Source organism: Gorilla gorilla, chromosome 8 (assembly GCF_029281585.2).
Source record: "Gorilla gorilla gorilla isolate KB3781 chromosome 8, NHGRI_mGorGor1-v2.1_pri, whole genome shotgun sequence".
Lineage (NCBI taxonomy): Eukaryota > Metazoa > Chordata > Mammalia > Primates > Hominidae > Gorilla > Gorilla gorilla.
In genome coordinates, this window is record NC_073232.2 from 142,066,895 (window position 1) to 142,094,078 (window position 27,184).

Sequence of the window (27,184 nt, forward strand, 5' to 3'; positions counted from 1 at the left end):
TTGACCCTCTCACTATGTAATATTCCTTTTACCCTCTGGGAATTTTATTTGTTCTTAAGTCTGCTTTGTCTTGTATTAATTTTTTTTTACATTTGTGTTTGCATGGTATATCTTTTTCTATCCGTTTACTTTTAACCTACCTACAGGTATCATTTGAAGTGAATTCTTTATGACAGCATTTTCTTGTGCATGTTTTTAAAAATCTATTGTGACAGTCTCTATCTTTTCCTTGGCATGGTTAGATCATTTACATTTAATGTAATTATTAATGTTTGAATTTAGGTCTAACATTTTATTGTTTGTGCCCTCTTTTTTTCCTTTTTCTTCCTTCTTTTGGGCTATTTTTAACTTGTTTTAGTATTTTGTTTTATTTGTTGTGTTTTTTACTATATCTCTTCATATAGTTTTTCTAGTGACTGTTTTAGGGATTATAATACTTTCTTTCACAGTCTAAGTAGAATCACTGTTTTACCTTTTTAAGTGGAATATAGAAATCTTATGACTGTATAGATCCTTTTAGCTCTCCCATTATGTTATAATATCATGCATTATGTTTACATAAATTGAAAATCTCATCTCATATGTCATAATTTTTGCTTTTGGCTAATAAACATATCTTGAAAAACTTGAGGAAAATAGCCTGTAATAGTTTTCCATATACTTACATTTTTCTTACTCTGCCTGCATTCCTGATGTTCCAAGCTTCTTTAGAGTAAGTATATGGATAACTATAACCATCATTTCCCTTTTTTCTAAAGAATTTCCTTTAGCCATTCTAAACATCAGATCTACTGGCAATGAATTACCTTAGATTTTCCTTTTTATCAGCAAATGTCTCTAACTCTAACTTCATTCCTGAAGGATTCTTAAACATCGGATATAGAATCCTGAGTTGTCAAGTTTTTTTCTTTGTTTCAGCACTTCAAAAGTGCTGTTTTACTTCCTCTGGACTCAGTAGTTTCTGATGAGAATTCCACAGTCATTCAAATGACTGTTTCCTTGTACATAATGCATTGTTTGTTTCTAGTGGCTTTCAAGACTTTCTCTGAAGCTTTCAGCAGTTTGATCATGATTTATCTGGGAATGGATTTCTTTGAATGTGTCCTGTTTGCAGTTTTTTGGGCTTCTTAAATCTACAGTTGTGTATCTTTTGCCAAATTTGACAAAATTTTAGCTATCATTTCTTTGAATTTTTTCCCGTACTACACTCTTTTTCCTCTTTTTCTGTAACTCCAGTGACATAAATAGATCTGTTGACCTTGTCTCACGTGTTCTCTTTTTGTCTATTTTAAATACTTTTCTTTCTGTTGTTTGGATGATTTTTTGTTAACTTGGCTTCACTTTTATTGACTCTTTTCTCGGCATCTCCATTCTACTATTGATCCTATGCAGTACAGTTTTTAATTTTGGTTATTGTATTTTTCAACACTAAATTTTCTACTTTATTATTCTTGATAGCTTCTATTTGTGTTTTTTCATTTGTTTCAAGAGTGTCTTCCCTTGCAGCATTTTTATAACAGATCTCTTAAACTTTTTGTCAGATGATTTCAACTTTTGGGTCATCTCAGCCTTGGCATGAGTTGATTTTTTTCCCTGGTGAGTTTATTTTTCTGATTATTTGCATGCTTGGTAATTTTGGATTGTATCCTGATCATTTTGAATATTATGAGACTCTGGGTTTTATATAAATCCTACAGATAATGTTGATATTTTTGTTTTAGGAGGCAGTCAACCTGGTTGGATTTAGTTAGTTCATAAGTTCTGACCAGCCTTCAATATTTGTTCAATTTTCAAACCCTTTTCCGTCCTCTTAAGATCAGTTCTTTTGTGCACCACTCACCAGCCAGTTTGGGAACTGGCAGTGCCGAATTCTTACAGCAGTTCTCAAAGTCTGTGGTTTAGGGTCAGATACACATGTGCATAGGCGGGGAAGTAGACAGCTCACCCGAACAGGTGAGTCCAGAAATCTATCAACAGCTTTTTGGTTTGCTTCCATGAACTCCTTTTCCTCCACAATCTTTTTGGCACTTTTTAGTTCTCAGGGCTCCCTCCTCAGTCCCCTGGACAGACAGCTGGGGCTTTACCCCACTCCGCTAAACTCTTCCTATTACTAAACCTCAATCTGGGTCCAAGCATCAGGAAGACAGAGGTAAAGAGCAAAGACATTTCGCCCACCTCTTAGGGGGACCACACCTCTTCCCATCAGAAAGGGACCATCTCCCCCTCACTGGTTTGGGCTCCTGTGGCCCCTGTTGTCCCCCACACCACAGGATTGCTTAGGGAGGAGCTGAGGTTCAAGAGCTCAGAGATAACACCAAAAAGGGATGATTCCTCACTCGCCCTGAACATAATTGTCTCAGCCCATTTTCTGCTGCTATAACAACACTGCCATCTAGGTAATTGATAAAGAATAGGAATTTATTGGGCTCACAGTTCTGGAGGCTGAGAAGTCCAAGAGCATGACGCCGGCATCTGCCGAGGGCCACCCCGTGGTGGAAGGCATTCCATGGCGAGGAAGCATGCCAGACAGGAGAAAAGGGGCCAGAGTCCCTCAGTAACCGATTCCAGCAGTAACAGCATTCATCCATTCCTGAGGGAGGGGCCCTCATGACCTAATCACGTCTTAACACTGTCACAGTGGCAGTTGTTTCCAACACAGGAACACATTGAAACCCTAGCAGCAGGTGATGCTTTTCCTTCCTCAAAGTGGATTAGAGCCCCTAGGGGGCTCCCCAGCTGTGCCAGGCTTTGCCTCCAGGGCTCAGGCTGTAGTAAGTTCGGGCTGAGGACAACAGAGGGATAACCCAGGAAGCCCATTCATTTTTTCCATGGTACTTGAAATTCTTATCTTCTTTCCAAGGCTGCCAACTACTACTGACTCTTCTCAGCCCTCATGTAGCTGCTCTGTGCCTTCTGCCCAGGTTTTATAAAGACATTCAGTAGAAGAAACAAGTATAGAGTGCTTGCTTCATTTTACCTGGAACCAGAATCCCCCTTTCCCTCCATTTGTGTTTCAGGTTAGTTTATTCTGGCTGCTTTTGATGGCCAGGGAGCATTAGGTCAAATAGCTGTGACTTGTGCCAGGGACACCAGCTCCTGGGGATTCCCCTTCCAGGCCAGTGGCTGCTGCACAGGGATGTCCTGCAGGAGCTGAGGCCCTGCTCTTTCTTGCTCTCTGTTGCTCTTTGTTGGCCATGGCCACAGCACAGCTACTGAGATGCTCCGCAAGCATGGCCCGGCATGCTACACCTGTGTGTATGGGCCTGAGTATGCCCCTGCTAGCTGCAGCCTGGCTAAGGAAAAGTCCCAAAGCCTGGGCTGCTGAAGGATGCCCCTTCCCCCCAGGAAGCCACACGGACCTTGACAGGTCACCACCCACGGAGCTGTGATGGTTGAGGGAAAGGAGACTCCACCTCAAGAACTTGGAAGCACAATGGCCTGCCTCCCAGGAAAGAGACCCTCAGTGCTTGTCTGAGCCCTGATCTCAGAGAGGGCCAGCTGCCTGGCCAGCTCTGCTGTTGACTGTGCTCTGAGCCTGGCTGTGTGCAGTGGACGCACAGGTGTGTTTGCTGAGGTGGCTCTTAGCAGATTGTCACCGAGGAGAGATGGACACCCAGGATAAGGAAGTGATGAGTCTGAGCTCAGCGGTGGCAGAGCCAGGCTGGTCCCGGTCTGTGTCCTCCTGCCGTGCTCTGGTGTGTGTTGTCTTCCTTATTGGAGCTGGGTTTGGCTGAGTTGGTCCAGGTTCAGGTGTCAGGCCTGCTCAGAGCCTTGAGCTCCACTCCATGGCGTGGCATGAAAACACCTTGCATAAAAACCCAGTGTCTGTGACACAAAACGATTTCTCCCGTGACCAGCATCAGAAAAGGGCATCCAGACCCTTGGCGGAGGATGCATAATGCAGGCAGAGGGTTTAGAAAACAGTCTTCTCTGGGTGAGGCAGTTACGGTGCACACATTTAAATAGCTGCCCAAGCCGAAATGAAAATAGCCAGGTCCTTCAGATGCAGAGACTCCAAGATGCAGGTCCTCTCCCTTGACCCCAGCCACGGAAGCCCAGCCCAAGGTACCCAGCACCACAGGACAGGCAGGAGGAAGGGCGAGTTTGGGAAGGAAACAAGGGAAGTGGAGGGGTAAGAGAGGAACATCCAGAATGTGGCGTTCGGAGGCCGCGTCACAGAGCCCCAAGGTCTCGGGGCTGCCCTCTGGGGAGGCCCATGGTGAAAGAGAGAAGGCTGCTGGGGTTTTCTTTGTTTTGTTTTTTGAGACGGAGTCTCGCTCTGTCGCCCAGGCTGGAGCGCAGTGGCACAATCTCAGATCACTGCAACCTCTGCCTCCCGAGTTCAAGTGATTCTTCTGCCTCACCCTCCCGAGTAGCTGGGACTGCAGACGAGCACCACCACGCCTGGCTAATTTTTTTATTTTTAGTAGAGATGGGGTTTCACCATATTGACCAGGATGGTCTTGAACTCATGACCTCATGATCCGCCCGCCTCGGCCTCCCAAAGTGCTGGGATTACAGGCGTGAGCCACCGCGCCTGGACCAGAAGGCTGCTGTTTTAATGGTTGCGCCTTTGGGCCACCTGAAGTGATTGTTCCAGCTACTGAGGACTGATGTGGTCACCTCAACCTCAAGAACTTCTATTTTCCACATGAGTTAATGTCTATGAGTGGATTTCACTCGATTACAGAATATGATGCTTAACAGCAAGGATTGCCCTTCTTCAAGAATGGGTGTCATTCAGCCATGTGATTCTGCACAGGCTAGGGTTCGAAGCACTGTGCTCTTTGAGAGCTGCTTCAACTAATTACTGCATTCGTTCGCTGCAGGGTGAAACAGAGTTTTCAGATACATTTGTAAAATCAAGTGCCTGATTGCTAAATACTACATTGTTTGAGCTATACTTCCTCATATGTTGCCTGGTACGGACCAGTTAAGAAATGGTTTCCCATGAGAAACTGACAGTGAAGCTGAACATGTTTGATAAACTCTGTGCTCATCTATGGACATATAATTGTTTTATTATACGATACTTTTACACTTGGAAAGAAAGGTGCTCCGTAATTTGGCAGCAATTTGTCAGAGCAGCACTCAAGGCTGGCGCTCAGATGAGGCCCTTGGAACCGTGCCATTGTTTCTCAGAACTGCTCTGTGCTCCGGTTAGGTTTGCACACACCTCCCTCGTTTCATTCCTACAAGTTTAGTAAAGTTCCAGGCCGTTCTCCCAGAACACCTAACGGAAAGCACGGAAAACAAAACCACCAACTCTGTGTTCGCCGAGGAAGGCAGGAAATTGGCCTCTGCTTCTTGCGGTATTGACGTGCTGCTTTCATTGTTTCTTTTCGAAGACAGCTGTCCCCGAAATCTCTTTACCTCCAAGTCAACAGCAGGCTACCTTGCTTGGCTTTGCTTTTTTTTAAAGTTAGGCATAACAACAGCAGCAACCATAATAATGATTAACAGTTTGATTTCAAAACGTTTTCTGAAGAAATGACAGTAAACACAGTGCGTTTGCCCAGGGAAATCCACCACCCCCCCAGCCATCAGCCGGTAATACAACTGCATGTGCTAATGAACCCAAAGCTGTTAATGTGGTTTCTTCAGTTAAATTGATTCATGAATTTTGAAGAGAACATTATCTAATGAATTTTCTTTGAATAGAAAGCAATTAAAAGGACAAATCAGTCTGATTAACCCCAAAGTCACCCTCCTGCCACAAATGGTGTACAGTTTGAAATTATATCATAAAAAACTAGAGCACATTTGCTATCTTTTTGCCCTCTACTAATCCATATAAATTAATGAACAACAAAGTTAATTTCTTTGATGACCCTTTTCTAGTATCACCTGGATTATGCTGATGTTTAATTTGCTTAATGTTATAATAAAGACTAAACAGATTTTTTTCCCAGTGAAGTGATTATCGTTCCTTTCAGTTAAGAAGTGATTTTTATTATTTAACACACATGTAAGGGTGTGTTTCCTTTAAGAACCAAATCACACTTTGCCAGCTTGGCACCAAGTGTAATTAGTGTTCTTGTGGACACACTCAGAACATCGTTCCTGCCCGCGGAAGCCTTGCCTTTGTCGCTGCTATTCAGAAAGTCCTGCCCCTGGAGGGGCTGGAGCCCCTGCGATGGAGGACATGGCTCTGTCTCCAGTGCTCCTGAGCTGCATGTCCCCCTTGGAAAGACAATAGGTACTGATTCAGACAGGCCTTCTTCGCGTGCCCCAGTTTCTCCCCCGCCGACACCACTCCCAGGTAACAGTTCTGAAACCTGGAGGCAGAGGGAGAGAATGCTCTCCTGCAGTCACCTCCTCATTCCTGCAGCAGGATGCGGCACAAATGCAGTTGGATGTGGTTAGTCAATTAAAATGGGAATCAAGTCATTTTATTTTTGCAGCCCTATTCACTAAAGATGCCTGTAGCCAAGGTCACCGCCAGCCCCTGTGTACTGTGGTGCTTGGCACTCCGAGCAGTAGCTGGGCGAATCCTGCACACGGCTGGAGGTGGACAGCCGGCATAATATCACAGCCTGGCCTGTGGCTGCTTTTGCCTTCTTTGTCCCAGTTGAAGTTGGAAATTAACCAGCAGTACAAAAGATTTCCAAGTAGGCGGGCAGGCAGGGACTTCTGTGCGTATTAATTGAGCCATGAGCTCACTTACACACACCCAGTCGCTAGAAGAGTGGCACATGCAACCCCACGCGGAACACGGGAAGGTGGAAAGAAATTGCAAACCTGCGGCGCCAGCTCCAAGGATGCCTTCCAAGGGGCCAGCCTGCATGGTGGCCTGCCACATGCTCGCGTCTCCTTGCCTGGTGACATGGTGGCAGCAGTGCATGGAGGCCGTGTTTTAATTGAGTATAACACCTCTATTTATGTAGATGCGTTTCCTGTTTTGGGACTAGTGGCTATTTATATCAGAGCTGCTGAAGCCGTTTGTCCAAATAACATCATCCTGCTTTCTTCCTTTCAGAGTCGTTCACCAGACAGGTGTTATGGAAGCTGCTGAAGGTTGTGAAATTTGGAGAAGTGATTTCTTACCAGCAATTAGCAGCCCTGGCAGGCAACCCCAAAGCCGCGCGAGCAGTGGGAGGAGCAATGAGAGGCAATCCTGTGAGTTCTCATGGCGCGGGCATGGTTGTGGGTGGCGGGTGCGTGCAGGTGGCAGGGTGTCATCTGATCCCACGTGTTTCCTCGGAAGGCAGGCTGTGCTGCTGGGGTGGGCAGAGGGGCGACATCTGTGATGGGGACCATTATGCCAGATGCCTCCAGAAGAGGCAAGGAGGCTACCCCAGCACTACACTCCTGGAAGCTCCCCCGCCCCGGGAGCACATCTCCACTGCATGAGCTCGTGGTTGTCACAGTGAACAGGAGAGGAGGGAGCCTGGAGGAGTGGCAAGCGGGCAGAGGGGGCCCCACCCACTCACTCAGGAAGTGGAAGTGTTGGGTGCCTGTTTTATGGCTCACACTCTTCTAGGTGCCCAGAGTACAGCAGCTAACAAAACAGACAAAAAGGTCTACCTGTGAGGTGCCTGCATCCTAGCAGGATGGCCAAGCAAGGGTGCACATCCAACCCCATCTCTCTGTGGGCTGCACTCCCCCTGAGGCCCAGGGCTCCCTGGGTCCCAAGAGCTAAAGCACCACATGTGAGCAAGCGAGGCAGGAGGCCTTGCAGCATGGGACGAGGGACCTAGACCACACGCACCTCGTGTCTCACCAGGGATGGCGCCCTCCCCAGAGCCCTTCTGTGTCCTCGTCCTTCCCACGCGTCTGCAGTCAGATTTCACTAAACTCGAGGCTCCTAGGCTATGCACCCTCAGGCCGTGCTCCCCAGAGAACAAGGCCCAACCGGGACACAGCATGGGTGGGGCAGCGTGGCCTGTGGTGCCTGGGGGCCACGTGGGTGCCCTTGCTCTCCCATCTCACAGCACCCAGGCCTGGCAGCTGGGCTGCAGGCCATCTGGCATGAGGTGGTAAGTCACAGCATGCCATGTGCGCCCGGCCAAGGCCACACGTGCCTGTGTGTGTGGGGGCAGAAAGGGTGCCCCGTCTGCGTGGCCCGTTGGGAGAACCCACACAACCTCGAGAGTGCCCCTGGAATATTCACCCAGTGATGGTGTGTGGTCACGTTGGCAGTGTCTTCTCCTGAAAGCTCTATGAAAGTTTCTAGCATGATGGAAGCATACCATCTGATCAGGGAGCACAAATATGATCACTCCATCATGGGATGGGAAATTACTAAATCAGATAGACCTCGCTTTTTGAAAAATTGCTGTGGCTTTACTGTCTATTTCCAAAACTGCTTACATCCCTGCTCACAGGGGAGAGGCCGGCGTGTTCACACCACAGCCTGCTGCTCCTGCTGCCCGCTGCAGCAGCCTGGGGGCAGAGCCTCCGTTTCTAGGAGATGACAGTTACGTAGGCTTTTGCACAAAACTGCATTGTTAGTCCTTAAAAAGCAACTCTGGTAGGTTTGTAGTGGATTGCATTGTCGTAATGTACACCCTAATCTAGGCAAGCTTTCTACCCTATTAAAATATCCCAAATATCCCAGGAGTGAGATACCACAGGGACAGCCACCATCCCCACCTCCTCCATCTCTTCCTGTCCTCAGTTTTGGTGACAGTGGCTGGTGGGCGCAGTTGGCCCTTCCTCTTGCACCTGTTGCACATTAATTGCAATGTCTTCAGCTACATTGTCATAAAACATCTTCACCACGCAATAGGGATCTGATTTTTACGGCGCGTTGGGGGATATTTCCGAATCAAATTTCTGAGGATGGTTTTTGACATTTCCCAATAAAACTTAACCTACATGCCCCTCTGGAAGGCTGCTGTCTTCTCCCCGGTTGTGAGTCAATTTTGAGGTGTTCAACCTGATGAAAAGGTAGCTCAGATGCTGTTGTGTTGTGGCTCCGTGTAGGGCCCATGAGAACTGTGGATGTGAATGGGGTTTTGGGGGTCCTCTTCCTGCATCAGTGCAGTAACTGTTTCAGGCAGTGTCTACTCTTTGTGCCCCCCGAGGAGAGTAAGTCCTTGTCTTCTCCCCACTGAGGTGGATTCTGCTCCCTCCATGCACACACGTGAAGATGGGAGTGGTCCCGTCAGCGGGCGCCGACTCCGCTCGCTCCCTTGTGTGTGCAGCTCCCCTTTTGCTGTAAGGACAAGCTCCACTAACTGACATGTGCAGCGTGGCAACACCCTCCCCCACCAGCCTTTCGTGATGCCAGCAGTTTCTCACTCTGCAGTGGAGATGCTGTCGCTGGTTAGCAATCCTGCTTGTGGCGATATTCGGAGACATTTATTGTTCTGCAAACCAGCGTGACTCTCTTCTCCTGCTATTAGTCTCTATGAGTGTCTCTGTTCCAGTATGGCCTCAGTCACTGAAATGTATAAAGTAGTATCACATGGGGTGTAAAACCCTGATGTCTGTAAAGTCCACACATCGGCACCCTGTCCCATGGCAAAGCCAAGACTGGAGGTGAGCACGGCATCAGGCAGGAGGGTTCTACAGGCACCAAGTCTCGCCCTTCTCGGCGTCCACATGCCTCCTGTGCCGAGGGCAGCCAGGCGGTGGTGGCCTCCCGTGGCCTTTCTGTGGGCTCCACCGTGTGCAGTGACCTTCAACCTGAGGAGGGGGCTGCAGCAGGACCTGCGGCTACGGTACCCACAGACGCCTCAAATTATAGCACAGATATGCCAGAGATATTCCTGCAAGAAGCCTTCAGCTACGTGGTTTACTATGGTTCAGGTTGACAGCCTCCCAAGTTCCCATTAGAAACCTCATTAGAATGGGCTAGAAGGATGAAAAGGTGACCCAGGGACTTGCGAGAGGAAGGGCGCTGGCCAGCAGTGAGCCATTGCTGCTGTCAGTGTCCTCAGGGATGTTTCCCTTTGGTGCTGACAGCAGTGTCCCAGCCGGAAGGCTGCGCACATCCACTCCAGCCCAGACGGTGCGTCGCTGAGACTCGCTCATTGAAAACATCCCTTATATTCAGGCTGAATAGAGTGATTGTGCATTTAAGGGAGGAGAGTGAAAAATGGACTTGGAATGTTAGAAAACATCGTAAAGCTCATTGTGCATTAATTCCTTAGGTGGCTTGCAATAAACAGGAGCACGTGCTGGTTCATATTACTGCATTTGCTGTTGGCATGAGTTTCTCTTCCCCAACCGGAGTAAGGGATGGCTTTTGCCATGCGGAGCTTTCCTCTATCCTAGGAGCTTGATTTCTCCAGAATCTTCCAGGAAGGACTCACCAGCCGGTGTAAGGTGGTTGGTCAGCATTCCTGGAAGGCTGTCTCCCCAACTCAGCGGGAGAGGATGGTCAGTTTCCCAGTATATTGAGGAGAAAACTCCTCACAACCCACCCCTCCACAAAGCACCCTTCCTCTTCATCCTCAGACAGAATTTGCTAAATGCAGTTCAAAGGCAATCGATACATTGCACAGAGAGTCTCCCCACCTTTTTCTAAACAAATGCATTCCTGAGGAGTTAGTTTATTCACGGATTGCCATGAGCGTTAATGACCCCCCGAGGCTTGTTCTGCCCGTCACCCAGATGGCCGCTGATAAAGACTTAGCATCGTGTTCTAAGTGTCAGGGTTGTCAGTGGAGCTGAACCATTTGACCAGAAGAAAAAAACGCACAGGGAGCTATTGATTACAGCTTCTCGGTGTCACTTGTTCACCAGGATTTAGGTATTGATGAGGCTGCGAGCGAAAACAAGCTCTTTCCCTTGTGGGCTGCTGCCCAGGAGAACAAAGGCGAAGCTGGAAAAAATATTCAGCCGGTACCAGAATCAGAGGGATTCCATCATTGATTGAAAGGCCCCTTCATGTTATTTTTGTTGGAAACAAATCTATGGGTTTGGAAGTTTTATAGCGTTTGAGAAAGGGGCTGCATAAGTGATGGATTCGCGTATTGGATGAATTAGATTTCACAGCATGAAGATTTCAATGCAGCTGTGATATTATGAGCTTCTTGGTTATTGATAAAAATTACATTTTATGCAGCACATGCTTTAAAGGAGAGGGCATAGAGGGTACGGATCCTTTGAAAATGTCCTTAGGGCCCCAATAAATTTCAGCAGGTTTCATTATCTTAATAGTCTGAAACCTGCCGCCAAAATTCACACAAACAGAAGCAGCGTTCCCTATTTCTAACGGTAACAATAGTGCCTATTTGGTAAGTCACCTCTTCCCCATCACAGCATGCTAAGGTGAGGACCGGTCACAGCTGTCGGGGTCATTGTTATTCTGTGCCGTCTGTCCTGGCCTCTGCATTGATGTATAGGAAGAGGGAGAGGGAGACATGTTTATTTTACTCATTTTTATAATTTCATAGCTCATTGAGAGGGAGAGAAGAAAAACCAAAGCTCTGCTGTGAAATCTGCTATTAGGTAGGAAAATTGAATTGGTGCCTAAATGTTTATAAAACTAGATTGAATTAAATGCCTACCTCTTTATCAGTCAAAAACGTGAATTGTGTATTATCTAATAATGCCCTCACAGCAATTATTAATGGGACTGTTGTATTTGATAAAAATCATCAATCAGGGTAAATATTCCATCCTGGAGATTTCCTGTGACTCCTTCTGGAAGACTGGGATTCTCAGCTGTTCCAGAACTTGGCAGTTACTACACCTCACTCTAGTAAACTCAACGTTAAAAACAGCCCTCCGCCACCTGCATGTTCCCATGTCATAGTCGTCAGAAGCCTCTTAGACTGAGTCATTGGTGCACGTTACCAAACTCATCGTCAAATCAGGATGAGCTGTGTGATGTGCCGGAAGCCAGAGTCCCACCTTGCAGCCATGTCATCTGCTGGCACCGGCTGTCACCCCACAAGGTCCCACCTCAACAGTCCACGTCAAGGAGGAGAAGTGTTGTGCGTGGAGCCATGCAGGAGAGTGGTTAGAGCCCCCTTTTTGCCACTTAACAGCTTTATGAACTTGGGCACGAGACTCCATTCGGCCGGAGGCTGAGACAGGCCTGGTGGGGCCTGGCGGGGGTGATGGAGGCCATAGATGGGGTGGAAGATGCAGTAGCATCAGGCATGGGCACACCCGCTCCCAGGGGCTTTAAGCACCTTTTCCAAGGGGGGCTGGGGCTTCCCCCGCCTCCCTCGGGGATGTGTGTAGCTGGGCCCCACAGAGGGCCACACCCACCAGGTGAAATCTGTGGCAGGTACATGTGTGGCAGTGACACAAGCTGCCTGCGCCAAAAGCCTCAGGGGATGCAAAAGTAGGAATCACCTCCCCAGGAAGCAGAGGTGCCCAAGAAATAGAGCTTGGAGACGCTGGGCACATGCCCCCAGCTACTTCCTCTAAAAGCTCACCTGACCAGTAGCTGGTTGCTTTGTCCAGTTCACTGGCTTTGGAGGGTGGAGCGTGGGGAAGCTGGGCATGGGGCAGAAATCATTTCTCTGTTGAGCTGGGGATACGCTCAGCTGGAGAGAAAAAGAAGAGTGGAGTCGGAGTGATACCCCGGGGTACCCGGAGTGATACCCGGGGGTAGCCTGGACATGCCCCAACCTTGGGATCCTGCAGGAATGGCTGTTTGTTCTCATCAGGGCAGGACGCTGGGAGCAGGACAGCCATGTGTGAGGGCCCGGGGAGAGGCCCTGGGTCTGCAGCATCCGTGTCTGGGCCATCTAGGGTGCGGGGATGAATGGGCTGCCCTCCAGCTCAGGAGGAAGGGAGGAAGGGGGGCCAGGCAGTAAGCAATCGTTAGGCATCTCCCATGTGCCTTCCACGTGTCGTGCCAGCCGAGAACCTTCCAGAGCGAGCTTGGTGCCCTTCCCCATTGTTCTGGAGCCTGCCCTGGCTCCTGTGGTCGTGCTCATTGGCAGTTTACCTTCTTCACCGAGCAGCCACTGTGATGCTTTGCACGATGATGAGGCATGTCCCCCCACACGTCCCCCGAGATGTCCTGGCCCCTTAGTGGCTGCCCACCCATACACCTGCTCCCCAGGCGCCAGGAGCTACTTAGGGATGAAGGCTGTTGCCTGGGAGGCTCTCCAGCCAATTCTTTCTTTAGAAATCTGTGCAAGACTTCCCCACATGCTCCTGGGAAGCCATTCTGGAGCAGCTCTTCACAGTAACCGCTTGTTGGGAAGCTTAAGCAAATGGCCCTGGAGCCTCCAGAGCCCCCAGAGTCCCCTGCGGTGGCCATGCAGGCTGTGTGGCCATCCCTGTCTGCCCAGGCAGAGGGGGACAACCAGAGAGATGCCCATATGTTACTGCCCTGTCTTTCACCTTTCTGAGCCAACCGAGAAATGGATAGCAGACCTCAAGATTTTAGCTTTATTAGGGTAAAAGCAAGATTGAAGGCAGGGGTTGGGGGGCCGGTGGCATGGCCATGGTGGCTTCCCAGTAATTCCCACAAGAATTACATTCGCCATCACTGTCCCCTCTGGCTAAGCTCAGGCCTCCCCAGCCAAGGCAGGGGCTGACCATCTCAGAAGAGATCAGGGCGCCCCAAACCCTGGGGCAGGCAGGTCACCTGCAGGAGCCCTAACAGTGCTAAGCTGGGCATACCCCTCTCTTCCTCCCTTGTCGGTGGTCAGTGACTCATTCTCCCTTGTGGGTGTGAGAGTGGAGGAGGCCAGCACCCGCATGGAAACCAGAGGCAGGGGCCACAGCACCTGCCCCCACCCACCACAGGTGGCTCTCAGAGCTTCAGCCGGACAGTGGACCCATGGAGCTCCTCCTGTCTACACAGCTCGGGCAACGCCAAAGGACCAAGGCAGAGTCTCCCTGAGGACTGCACTGAAGGAGGCGCCCGCCCCTCTGGAGGGAACAGGGATTCCCTTCCCCTGGTGGGACTGGCCATAAAGAAGCAGTTGGTAGGCAGGATCCGGGGCCTGTGTATGGCTGCGTGTTTGTGGTCCTCACTCTGGATCAGCCCCTATGAGCACAGGGCATCCTGAGTTTAGGTCAGCCACAGATCCGGATCGTGCCGGCTCCAGGCTAGGGAATAATGGGTTGGGCATTGCCCGAGGCCCCAGGATGCTGCTGCCAGAGCCCTGTGCCTGGGGGCGTGGGAGTCACCTGGGAGGCACCACCTGCAGCTTGGAGCTCTCTGGAGCCACGCCCTCACCCTTTCAAGGTGGTGCCAGCCCTGGCCTCATGTGCAGGATGAGGATGGCAGCATTTTGAGCAGTGGGTGAGTTTGAGTGAATGTGCAGATGGCACCTTGAGAGCCGTCGCTGCCTTGGGTCCCTGGGTGGAGCCGTTGTGACAGTCACGGCTTCCTCTTTGGTTGGGTGGGGGTGGTTTTCCCTGTGATGCAAGCTTGCTTTTTGAAGCCCCTCTGGTAGTTTAAGACAGATGTGTGCTCAGCGTCACTCTCGGGTGAACGGCTGGACGACAGCTCTGTCTCCCCGAGCTCCTGAGTTGGGAGGCTGCAGCAGCCGGTGGGAGGGCTGAGGGCAGGGAGGGGTACTGGGTCTGGGTCCCTGCTGGGACCCATTGGAGGAGCTGAGTGTGCCCTGCCCCCAGTGGGGGTGACCAGGGAGCTTCTCAGACCCCTACAGGCACCTCAAGACTACGGAGAGAGACATCCCCACTCCTGGGCACAGCGTGAGGCAGGGGTTGGCCAAGTCCTCCTGTCAAGGGCCAGAGAGTAAATATGTTAGGCTTGGCAAAGCAGCCACAGCCAGTATGGAGAAAAAGGCATGGCTGCGTTCCAGTAAAGCTTCATTTACAAAAGCAGGTGGTGGGCTGCATGCGCCCACAGCCACAGTTGGCCGGCCATGGGCTGGAGAGGCCCGTGCAGGTACGGTCTTCTCTGATGCGTCCTGTGATGCCTGCGTGGTACCTGGGGAGTGTTTGAGAGCGTCACATACCACCAGAACTCGGAAACGTAGTTTTCAGTTTTGTAAGCGATCGTTGTAAATTACTCACCGGATGAAATTAAGTTTTCTCCTCCCAAATCGTGGCCTAAAGCAATTCTCTGAGGATGCCCCATGTCACCTCAGGACACTCGTCCCTCCCCCAGCCCGTGCCGAGACCCCCAGGGACTCAAGGGCCTCAGGGGAGGGGGAGTCCATGCTGAGACATAGCTGACACCCACCCATGCGAACAGCCTGCCCCTGGCGCGGGCCCCTGCTTGGTGGGCACAGGACTCCTGTCAGTCAGGGCCTTGGCCTTGACCCCGAAGACCTCATTGTCCAGATCCCTGACTGACGGTGGCTGCCCCCCTGTCTTCCAGGTCCCCATCCTCATCCCGTGCCACAGAGTGGTCTGCAGCAGCGGAGCCGTGGGCAACTACTCCGGAGGACTGGCCGTGAAGGAATGGCTTCTGGCCCATGAAGGCCACCGGTTGGGGAAGCCAGGCTTGGGAGGGAGCTCAGGTCTGGCAGGGGCCTGGCTCAAGGGAGCGGGAGCTACCTCGCGCTCCCCGCCTGCTGGCCGAAACTGAGTGTGTGCAGTAGGATGGATGTTTGAACGACACACACGTGTAACACTGCATCAGACGCGGGGCGTGGAGGCACCGCTGTATTAAAGGAAGTGGCAGTGTCCTGGGAACAAGCGTGTCTGCCCTTTCTGTTTCCATATTTTACAGCAGGATAAGTTCAGACGCCTGCGGTCCTGCACACATTTGTTTCCTTCTCTAACACTGCCCTTGCTCTATTTTTCATGTCCATTAAAACAGGCCAAGTGAGTGAGGAAGGCCTGGCTCATGTTGGGCCACAGCCCAGGATGGGGCAGTCTGGCACCCTCAGGCCACAGACGGCTGCCATAGCCGCTGTCCAGGGCCAGCTAAGGCCCGTCCCAGGCCATCCACACTAGAAAGCTGGCCCTGCCCCATCCCCACCATGCCTCCCTTCCTGGCTGTGTCCATGGCTGTGATGGCATTCTCCACTCACAGTTCCTAGCATCCCACACCCAGGTCTCACTGAAGGAAAGGGGAACAGGCCATGGAAGTCAATGCTTACAGAGGTTTTCTAGCTTTGTTTCCTACCTGCCAAAAAGGCTAATGCAAGATGCATCCACTTACGGTCTGTATCAGGTGAGTAGAAAATAACCATTTGCCAAGATTTGGAAAGACAGACAGCTCTCTGGACACGGGTTCGATGGAGCTTGCACCTCTCTGAGAGCTGAAGTCAAGTCTCACCCTCTCTCCATACTCCCTGGCCTAGTGTGCTCTGGGCAGCAGGTAGGAAGGGACAGGGGCCTCTCATCTCAGGGGCTGCCCCAAAGGGCCCTCAGGAACCACGGGCCTGTTAGGACCCCAGCACCCCAGTGTCGATCCTGGAAGTCAAAGGTCACGACTGTGGGGGGCCAGCTCATGTCACTGATGGCAGCAGGCAGGGTTTCCAGCATGGGCGGTGCGCTGCTGTCTGATACTTCATTATTGTGTTGTCATCCTAGCTGTATAATTAACTATATCCAAAAGCTGGAAGGGAAACCTGTAGCTCTGCATATGGAGAAATAAAACAGAGCATATGATGTATAGAGAAAATAAACTGCACCCAGCTGTGCACTAGAGCGCCATGTTCTTACCCAGCATTCCTTGCCATGGTGTGAACCACAGCAGGGAAGCTCGCATGGTTCTACACGTCACCATGGCCTGGATGAAAACGTGGCCTCACGATGTGTATGGTTGGGACCCGCCTTCTATTTCATTTTGTCTTAACACCAACAAAAGAAAACCGATTTCAGACTTTTTTCGCTGATTTATGATTTATTATATCCCTTTCTGGCATCAGCCAAAATCTCGGTTTTTCCTATGACATGAAGTGATGTGACTCTTACCCCACTGTCTTAACTCTTGGTATTTTTGAAGCAGGGTAAGTCACACAGCGGGTCACGTAGACACGTGCTGTTTTGTGGGACAGGCCCTGGGCCTCCTTGCTCCTGGCAGGCCTCAGGTGCTGCACACCGCGTCACCGTCAGGACTCGCAGGCTGTCTGGTCATTTTTGACGTTGCTGAAGGTGAGTGGGAAAAGCTGGGTGCACTCGGCCCCAAAGGTGGTGCCCTGTGTCCCCCACAGATGATGCCCCTCCCCAGTGATGGCTGGTCACCAGGCACGGCTTTCCCCTCTGCATGAACAGAACAGAAGCTTCTGGCTCTCCAAGGCAGCAGCTTGGGGCCTGGTGGCCCGGGTGTGCGAGCCGCGAGTGCTTTCCAACAGAGGGCACCAGAGCCGTGCGGTGTGCTGTGGAGACCCCAGCACCACTTTCCCTGCTGGAGGATGGATTTGAAGGAGGGTGGCTGGGCGGCACCCTGATGGCTCCCTGTGCTCCCTGAGACCCTACAGGCCGCCCTCTGCAGCCACACCTGGACTGGCAGGCATGCACGCTGCAGGCAGGCTGCCTCCGCTGTTTGGGTCCCATGAACAACGGAAGCCTCCCAGTGAGATCTCCAGGTCTCTCATCAGGCACAGGCTCTGAGGGAGGGTCCTGGGGCCACATGACTGCAGCCAGCGAGGGCCGAGCCCCCAGAATCCAGGTCAGCTCCTGGTGGCAGGGGACCCGCCCGTCAAAGCCGTCCAAGGTGAGCCAGCAAATCCGTGTGGCCTGGGAGCACAGGTGGGCCTGTTCGGGCCATGCCCTTGGTGCAGTACAAAACCACGTTCTGCTTCCTCTCCGACGGTTTCCGCGGCCCTGTCAGAACAGGCTTGATAGATGCCCCGAGGTTCCCTCTGACAGCCGCAGCAGCAGGGCTCAAACCGGTGGGGCCGTGTACCACTCCAAGGACAAGCTCTGCCGAGGCCGACATGAAAAGCCAGCACGCGGGTTGCCTAGAGCCGCTCTGCCTCCAAGCTGCAGCGCCGTTCGTGAAAATACAGAGAGAGAGGGAAGGCACAAAGAAATACAAAATTATTTTCCAAATAAAAAGAAATGTCGAAACAAGAAAGCTGTGTTCTTCGGCCTTGGCCCCGGGTCCCCCTCACCCTGTCGCATTTCCCAGCACTGCGATGCTTTGAAGGCCGACACCGAGACCCGCCACGGCGCGACAGCCACCTCGCAGCCACTCAGACCGGCGGACCATGCTCACCTGTTTCCAGAGAGATGAGAGAGTCAGAAGTAATACTTGTTTTTGCAGAACCACACTTGTGGCAAAATAAGTTGCCTTTGGCCACGCAGGAGACTGAGTTTTGTGAGGGGTTGTCCTTCTCCCAGTCTCTCTTCCCGCTGGGAACAGAAGTGTCCAGTAAACCCACCTGCATTCCACGTGTCCTGTGGCCGCCTCCAGTGGTGAGTCTGTGACGCCAGAGAAGGGAAGCTATGACCGTGCAAACGTGCATGTTATGGTGTTGGCTGATGCGGAATCAGGAAGCTTGGAAGAGCTCTTGCATGAGGAATTGCAGAACTTATGGGCATGAATTTGCACTTCCAGATGTGAAGGTTGCAGGCACCGGGCGTTGCAGAGGAAGTGGGCAAGCTCACCTTACAGAGAACTTAATTGGGGTTTGTAATTTGTATACACTTCTTACCCAGCAGAAACAGCTTACTGAACACCCCTCGGGTGGCTGGATAATGTGCAACCAACTGAAACCATCTCTGCGACTTAAGCTTCTCTGGTGCATCACACCCCACATGCTTCTCCAGAATCCCGTTTGGAGGGGCCAAGCAAGTCCAATGTAGATATGTTTATACTGAAGCCATCAGTTTTGTTTCTTACATCGTTTGTAAACAGCAGTATTATCCTGGAACTTGTTTCCTACAAAACTGTGAGATAAGGATAAAATCCCATCCACCTGAATTGCTGAGAAACCTAAGAGGTGGTGTGACCCACCGGAGCCCTGTGGAGTGGCGGACTCTGGGGAGTAGCTGGTCAGTGAGATTCTCGCAGCAATGTGAGGCATCCTCCTCGCAGAAATGCATTTACGGATGTTGCTGTATCCCCTGACCTGGCCTACAAGGACAGAACAGCCCTGGGGGCCACGTCCCCTCCCCGTCTCATCTGCCGCTTGCCCACCTTGGCTGTCCATGCACCCGTAGCTGTGACCATGGGTAGTGGCGCCAGCTCGGACTTCACCCCGTTGGAGCGGGCAGGATTTCACACTGAGCTGATGTGAGATTGTTCATGAAGCTACAGATCTTAGTGCTATTTGGGCTTCTCACAGCACAGAGGAGGATTCTGAAGTGAGAGATAAATTGGCTTCATGTATGAGCAAGGGGGAAAGTGTTTTATTTTACTAAGAAGATTTTACTGAAAGACCAATCCCGAAACGGCCCTTGCTTCGGCCACAGCTGCTGGGATGTCCTCGGGCCTCCCCTGTTTGTCTGCATGTCTTCTTGTTGCCATCGGGGCAGTGGGGTCCCCGGAAACAGTCCAAGGCCCTGGGGTGGGGGATTTAAATTTTTTGGCTTCCCTCAGACCTCAGACCGTGTGGGTTTTTTCTTTCTTTCTTTCTTTCTTTCTTTCCTGTTCATGGGCATTTGATTAAAAGTTTGTGTTTAAAGAGCTGAACTTCACATCAGTTTTACTTATCAGTTTGAAAGACATTGAGATCTAAACACGGCTCTGCCCAAGACCTCTGCCAAGCAGCCCCGTCTGTCTGTCTGTCTGTCTGTCTGTCTGAAGGGACGGGAAGGTGGAGAAACTGCAGGTACTGACCTGTCTCTAAGCCACTGAGGGCAGCCATCCAGTGTCCTCGGGACCCCATGGCTCCAGCTGCTGACAGATGTGAAACGTCTGGCCTCCATCACCCGGGTCGGCCCCGACAAGGATCTGTAATGGGGGCAGGGGTGGGGGTGGATGAGAAAGTAGGAAGTGGATGCTGGGCAGCGAGGTGCGAACTGACGGCAGAGCCCAGCCCGACAGCACCTTTGATTGATGAAAGGACATTGTTAACAAGCCTTTAAAGTTTCTCATTAATGTTTTTTTCATTGGAAAAAAAGCCACCAGAAAAAAATTCCACATGGACAGTAATTAAGATCGATCCCGTACAGTATGGTATCAATGTTGGGAGCCTTTAGGAAAAAATTATCCACCCTCCTATTAAAGACTTATTTTCAAGCTGCCATTTTCCAGGCTGTTGAAAGTCCCTGGCAGTGTGGGTACCTGGGCAGTCAGGCACGTTCCGCAGATGTGATGTGGTCGGCCTCACAGGTAATGTTTCTACCGTGGCCTGAGGATGCAGAGTGGAGCCCCTGAGCTTAAGTTGTCACGGACTCTGATGCAGTCGGGCAAGGAAGGGTGGGGAAGGATCTGATGGATCTGCTGCCGTGGAGAAGCTGGAGTTCTTCTCAGCTCCGAGGGAGCCCCAAGGAGTGCATCTGAGCAGAGTGCACGTGGTGCCCATGGTTCTCACCAGAGATGCTCAAGCCCTTGGGCGAGGGGGCTGAGCCAGCCCCCACATCGTACACACAGCACCACACACGGGCATACCCAACGGTTCTTTCCAAGTCTTCGAGTTACATGTCACTGCTGTTTGGATCCCGAACACCAGCGGAACGCATGCTTCCAGGTTGATTTGTTGACTCACATTAAGGAAACCCAGCTGGAGAAAGTATCAGGGTCCTAACGTTAAGCAACCTGCGATATTATGCAAAAAGGATTGCTTTTGTGTGTTGTGATTGCCATGGCTACAAGGAGAAGTGGATGCATGTGTGAGACTTGGCTGGTGACAAGGAAGCATGTATGGAGCATGGAATCAGGTCCTGAGCAAGCAGGCGGTCCTCCAGGGCGGTGGAATTGTCCCTGGATCCCCACCCAAAGGCCGCTCTGCTCTGGGCCTTGGTGGGAAAGCTCTGCCCTCTAGGCTGGCCTCTGAGAGGGCTTTGGTGCAAGATAGGGACCATCACCTTCCTGTCACTGCCCACTTTCTAACCAGACAAGGAGGGTGTCTGTACCTGGCGCTAACCCAGGTTTTGGGGGACCGCCCTGCAGTCCCCGTCTGACAGAGAAGGCTTCGTTTCTCAGGAGCTCCAGGCTTTGATTCACTCCCACGATGTGTTTCTTTTTGGGGTAAAACAGTCCCCACGGAGAGTTAAATTTTAGGAAGCCATGAGATCCTTCCAGATGAAAGGCATCGTGTAAGTGTATGATACTGTTACTGAGCAAAAGCCCCAGTGCTCCCAGGTGTGGCAACGAGACGCCTGCACTCACCGGGCACCACCCAGCTGGGGCAGGCGCTCCCTGGGACTGGCAGGTTCTCTAGGTGTGGCAACGAGATGCCTGCACTCACCGGGCACCACCTAGCTGGGATGGGCGCTCCCCGGGACTGGCAGGTTCTCTGGGTGTGGCAACGAGACACCACTCACTGGGCACCACCCAGCCAGGGTGGGTGCTCTCCGGGACTGGCAGGTTCTCCAGGTGTGGCAACGAGACGCCTGCACTCACCAGGCACCACCTAGCTGGGGTGGGTGCTCCCCGGGACTGGCAGGTTCTCCAGGTGCCTCCTTCCTCTTGCAGCTTTGCTCACTTTGTCGATTTTCAGGAAGGGGAATTTTAAATGTCCCCCCAGTCCTGAAGAGATTGAGCAGCATCTTCAGGAGGAGGCCTCACCGTCGTCATTGCCACACTGGCCATAAACCAGAGACCCTGCTGGAGAAACCCTCTGCAGACCTTGGAGGCCTCACACATCCCAGTTACGGGCAGCGCAGCTGTCCCCTCCTGAGAAGATTCCTCTGCAATGGGAAAGCGTTTGTGAAATGAGGCAGGGTTTACATAATTGGTGTGAGCCTGAGCACACCCGGCACACCTGTGTCCTCTGCGTACACCTGCCTGGGTGCCGACACTGCTTGCAGGTGGTTTTGGGGAAAGTGCAGGCCTGGCTTCCATATGGCACATGGTGGCTTTTCTAAGACTGTTCACATGTCCCCCAATGAGGAATGGCCCTGGCCCCTATTTCCTGTAGATTCCCAACACCACTGGAGGGCCCGTGAGGATCCTTCTGTCCCTGCAAGGTGTGGCCTGCTGGGGCGTCCCTCCAAGGTGTGGCCTGCTGGGGCGTCCCTCCAAGGTGTGGCCTGCTGGGGCGTCCCTGCAAGGTGTGGCCTGCTGGGGCGTCCCTGCAAGGTGTGGCCTGCTGGGGCGTCCCTCCAAGGTGTGGCCTGCTGGGGCGTCCCTCCAAGGTGTGGCCTGCTGGGGCGTCCCTCCAAGGTGTGGCCTGCTGGGGCGTCCCTGCAAGGTGTGGCCTGCTGGGGCGTCCCTGCAAGGTGTGGCCTGCTGGGGCGTCCCTCCAAGGTGTGGCCTGCTGGGGCGTCCCTCCAAGGTGTGGCCTGCTGGGGCGTCCCTCCAAGGTGTGGCCTGCTGGGGCGTCCCTCCAAGGTGTGGCCTGCTGGGGCGTCCCTCCAAGGTGTGGCCTGCTGGGGCGTCCCTCCAAGGTGTGGCCTGCTGGGGCGTCCCTCCAAGGTGTGGCCTGCTGGGGCGTCCCTCCAAGGTGTGGCCTGCTGGGGCGTCCCTCCAAGGTGTGGCCTGCTGGGGCGTCCCTCCAAGGTGTGGCCTGCTGGGGCGTCCCTGCAAGGTGTGGCCTGCTGGGGCGTCCCTGCAAGGTGTGGCCTGCTGGGGTGTCCCTCCAAGGTGTGGCCTGCTGGGGTGTCCCTCCAAGGTGTGGCCTGCTGGGGTGTCCCTCCAAGGTGTGGCCTGCTGGGGCGGGTCCTGCCAAGTCTTCATCTCCATCACCGCTCAGCAGGGTGCAGCCTGATGTGGGAGGCGCCCAGGAGGCAAAGCAGAGACATCCTGCCTTTCTCTGAAAGCCACCCCAGTGACCAAGAGGTAACTTGAAATCATGGGCACAAACACCCATAAATCATCATCACAGCTAAGCCGGCCCCCAGCCCCCTCCCAAGGGGTCTTCTGCTGGCACCACCACCACCCAGAAGGAGAGGTGGGTTGCCGAGTGGTCTGCTTTGGCCTGGCTTCACCAGGGATGGGAGATACTTGCAAGGGCCGGAGCCGTGGCTGACCCTGGAACTGGGAGGGAGGGGAGCTGTTTTGCAGTTGTCAAACCCAGTATCTGCCATGTGACGCTCCCTGCCCCACACTTTGCAATTCAAACCTCATCTGGGCAGGCATCCCTGAAATGCACCTTTCCCAGAAGTCTTGCTGTTTCCAGAACTTAAGTATTCTCACTCAGGGAGCCGTCTTCTAAGCCACCATTCTGGAGGGCTTTCTTGGGAAAAAGCCTTTCGTGGACTCTGCATGGTGGCCCTGGGGACTGGCACTCACCTCCCCTGAGCCCCTGGCTGGAGACAGCGGAGTATCCCGACCGAGGGCTCCTCCCACCTGACCAGACGGGCCATCCACCAGCACACCCAAGGCTGGACTCCAGCCTTCAGGGAGCCTCGGGTCCAGGTGAGTACATGGAAGAGAATCCCTGAGCCAGACCTGGGACGTTCTGGAACACTCTGGAGCCAGCTCTCCTGCAAGAGCTGTGGGCTGGGAGTTGGCACCACCAATTCCATGGAGAAGTTGGCCTGGTGGTGGCTGTGGAGCTCTGGAACAGGAGGCACCCAAGGGGCTGCACGCCAGTGCACAGACTGCCTCTCTCATTGCTGATGAGTGAAGCAGACCCTTGGGACAGAAGGACGCTGTGCTCCCCCGCCCCCCAGGCCAGGATCGGGTGGCTCTAATCAGAAGGCCCCACTCCAGGGTGTCGCTGTCGGCTTCCTGGGTCCCCAGCAGGCTTTGATCCTTCCCCCACAGCCACAGAGGGTGGGCCTCCCTCACCCACAGGAGTGTTGGAGGGCAGTGTTCCCACCACGTGAGGTCCCCCAGGGTGCTAACTCCCCTGCCCTTTGGCTGCTGTCCTCCAGCTGTGCAGGAGTGGAGAGCAGCCCTGCTCCATACCAGCAGTGGCCAGAGGCGTTCTAGCCACCCGAGCAGGAAGCTCACAGCCCTGTCTTGACTCTAGGTTAACCGAACATAAGACCACCATGGGCCACTGGCTGCCTCCACCTCCCCCTCCCCCAAGGCGGCCACACCCAGCACATGGTCTGCAGAGGCCACAGTGAGCTGAACTGGGGGAACAAGGGCCTGAGGAACTGGAGAGAAGCCCCTTTCCCAAAGAACCTGCACAGTGAGCATGCTCTCGGAGCCCCCGCAAGGCCACTAGAGGACACAGCCGGGCTCTGGCCACCCCAGATCTGCAGGGGTCACTGCCTTCACTCTGATGTGGAAGCGCGGCTGACAGGGCTCAAGAAGCAGGCAACAGGGAGCAGCCATGGAACCCCAGTCCCTGGGCTCCTGCATGCACTGAAAGCCTGGCGGGGTGGGTAGTGGGAGAAAGTACCCAGAGGTGACGGGGGAGAGGGACGAAGGCCTCAGGCCAGCTCTGATGTCCCAGAGGCATCTGAGTGCCATGGGCACTGGGCCCAGTTCAGGGCTTTGCAGGCTTCCGGATACCCTGTGTGGCTGGGTTTTAGGCCAGGACTGTGACCTATGATAGAAGGTCCAGAGTATCTGAGGACATCCAATCCCAGAATCTCCCTGATCCAGGGATGTCAGGCCTGAGTGACCATGCCCAGAAGCCAGAGGGAATCCTGGTGTCTGTAGCCCTGACCGAGTGTCAGGCACTTTCCCGAGGCACACTTGGGCCTCCCAGGAATGCCCTTCAGCTGCAGGGATGCAGCCCTGGACAGCATGCACAGGGTAAATCCAGAATGTTCAGACAGGTAAAAAGAAGGGCCATAGGCATGTCAGCTGCTGGTGCTCACAGACATTCCTCTAATAAACTGTGACAATGAGGATGGCAGATGAGATGTAGGATGTTGTGGTTCAGGCCTGGGAGAGGTCGAGGCTGGTGGCCCCACAGTTGGGCTGGTTCTTTTCATCACCTTTTAATGATTGCATCTGTGGGGTGAGCATGTTCCCCTCGACCTTCTGCTGTGTCCCCCTCTGAACCAAAGCCTGAAGTGGGCTGGGCCTCCTCCCATTAGGCCTCCTGCCAGGACCCGCCTCCTTCTAAGGTGGAGGGACATCTTCCCCTGACTCGGGAGGGCCAGGTCCTGCCACTCAGACGGGAGGCCACTGCATGGAGCCAGGTCCTGCCATTCAGAGCAGGCGGCCAACGCATGGAGCCAGGGTGGTAAATGTGGGCCTCCCTGACCCGACCTGCCCAGGGAGGTCCTCGGTGTTCATGTCTGCAAAACAGCAATGGGGGAGCTTGCCTCAAAAGAGTGCTGGAAATAGCAAGAGGCTTCAAAGATCTTTGAAAACTTTACAAGGCACACAAAAAAATACAGTGATCACAAAATCTCTCCAAGGCACATGCAAAGAAGTATGGCCAAGGATATGTTTTGCATAACATAACCGAAGTTGTGTTATGCAAAGAAATGGGATCAACCCAGTGACCCAGCAATGAGGGACTGGATACATCCACTGGAAACATTCAGTAGAATGGGTGTGATCTCAGCCTGTTTGTCTTCTAAGGGGAAGAGGCCCATCCCTACAGAGTAGCAAGACGACACATAAGGCATGTGCCCGGGTGCGATACCCAGAAACGGGCCAGAGCTCATCGCCCATCTCTGGGTGAGGGGATTACAAGCAGTTTACCTTCTTTATACCTAGCTATGCAGGTGTGTGTATACAAACACACACACACACACATACACTATACACACTACCTCAGGAGGGAGGAACAAAGGAAGGAAGGAAGGAATCTCAGGTTTTTTAAATGCAGCCTGTAACATATGTGAAGGTTTTTAAAATTTGCTTTTCATTTCCATTTTTATTTTAGATTCAGGGGAGGCATGTGCAGGTTTGTTACAAGGGTGTATTGCATGATGCCGAAGTTTGGGCTTCTATCGATCCTGTCACCCAGATAGTGAACATCTGTATCCAATAGGAAGTTTTTCAGCCCTGACCCCCTCTTCCCTCCCATTGGAGTCCCCAGTGTCTGTTGTTCCCATCTTTATGTCTGTGTGTACCCAAGACTTAGTTCCCACTTATAAGTGAGAACATGTGGTATTTGGATTTCTGTTCTTGCATTAATTTCCCTTAGGATCATGGACTTCAGCTGCCTCCATGTTGCTGCAAAGACGTGGTTTTCTTCTTTTTTTATGGCTGCATAGTATTCCATGGTGTATACTGGATAAAGTGGACTTTATCCAGTCCACTGTTGATGGACACCTAGGTTTATTCCATGTCTTTGCTATTGTGAATAGTGCTGCAATGAGCATAGGGGTGCATGTGTCTTTTCAGTTGAACAGTTATTTTTTAGTAGATACCCAGTGACAGGATTGCTGGATTGAATGGTAGTTCTGTTTTAAGTTCTCTGAAAAATCTCCAAACTGCTTCCCACAGGGGCTGAAGCAATTTGCAAGGAATCTCTATTTTTTAAAAAGAAAGCTCAAGAGAGAGGAAGCAGCGGAACCCCTCCACACAGCACAGGCCCCCAGGACCCACATGAGGAACACAGTTCTCGATCTGAAGAGACCAATTCCCAAGGAGGTTTATAAGAAGAAATACCTGTTAGTGTTCATTTACTTTCTCAGGAAGACCCCGGGGTCTGAGGAGAAGTGGTCTTTGAAGTAGTTGGTTCATAAGTTATTGACCGAGGGTCTAGGGGTAGAGGAAGCTGTGCCTGGGCAGCTCCGTGGCTGTGTTCTCGGGGGGAGAGTTATCATTTTGTTAAGAAGTTACTCTAAAGGATGCTTTTAAGGCAATGACCAGAATGTAGACAGAAACTAGCATCTGCCCCCAGAGAGTGCGTACCACCCAGGATTGCGAAAGCGCTCTCATCCCAGGTACACAAGAGCCTCTGTGTGTCTTATGGCTTTTATGATTTTAAATGACCTGAGGTATGCACGCGTGACAGCAGATTCATGGGGGCTGCAGAAACCCCTTGAGAAGAGAGGTATGTTGTCTCTGCACCTCCTGTACACAGGTTGGGTCGGGGGTTTCCTAACCTGGGGTGCAGAGGAGTTCGGTGTTCGGTGCATGCGCATTACCACTTCATCACGTCTCCTTCCAGCAGCCCAGCTCAGGGGCCGCGCAGGAAGCCATGGAGGCGTGGCCTTTCTCTCTAGCACCAGTGCCCTCCCGTGGTCCAGGCTGCCCATGTGCAGAGCTGGACGCCAGCGGCTGGACCCTGAGGGACAGCTGTGGGGGCCAAGAGGACACGTGGAGATTTTTCACCTGCGTGGAGAAAACACTCAGGGAATGGGGGAAGGATAGTCGGTTTTTAAATTTCATTTTTGCAGATTCTGCCTCGTTGTGGCTGCCACTGTTATAACTCTTGTTTCTGTTGAGAAAGTGGCGGAAGGATTTCAGAAGGAC

At 52.4% G+C, this 27,184-nt stretch overlaps 1 protein-coding gene across 2 annotated transcripts in view; it reads left to right on the top strand.

The window, feature by feature from the left end:
- Nucleotides 1-15,534, top strand: part of MGMT (O-6-methylguanine-DNA methyltransferase) — a 303,685-nt gene extending 288,151 nt beyond the window's left edge. For both annotated transcript variants that reach the window (XM_004050280.5, XM_063710582.1), the window contains exons 4-5: nt 6,980-7,119; nt 15,218-15,534. In XM_004050280.5, coding sequence (XP_004050328.2) covers nt 6,980-7,119; nt 15,218-15,427 — 350 coding nt within the window. In that variant the 3' untranslated portion in view covers nt 15,428-15,534. The remainder of the gene's footprint in view (nt 1-6,979; nt 7,120-15,217) is intronic.
- The last annotated feature ends 11,650 nt before the right edge of the window (nt 15,535-27,184 follow it).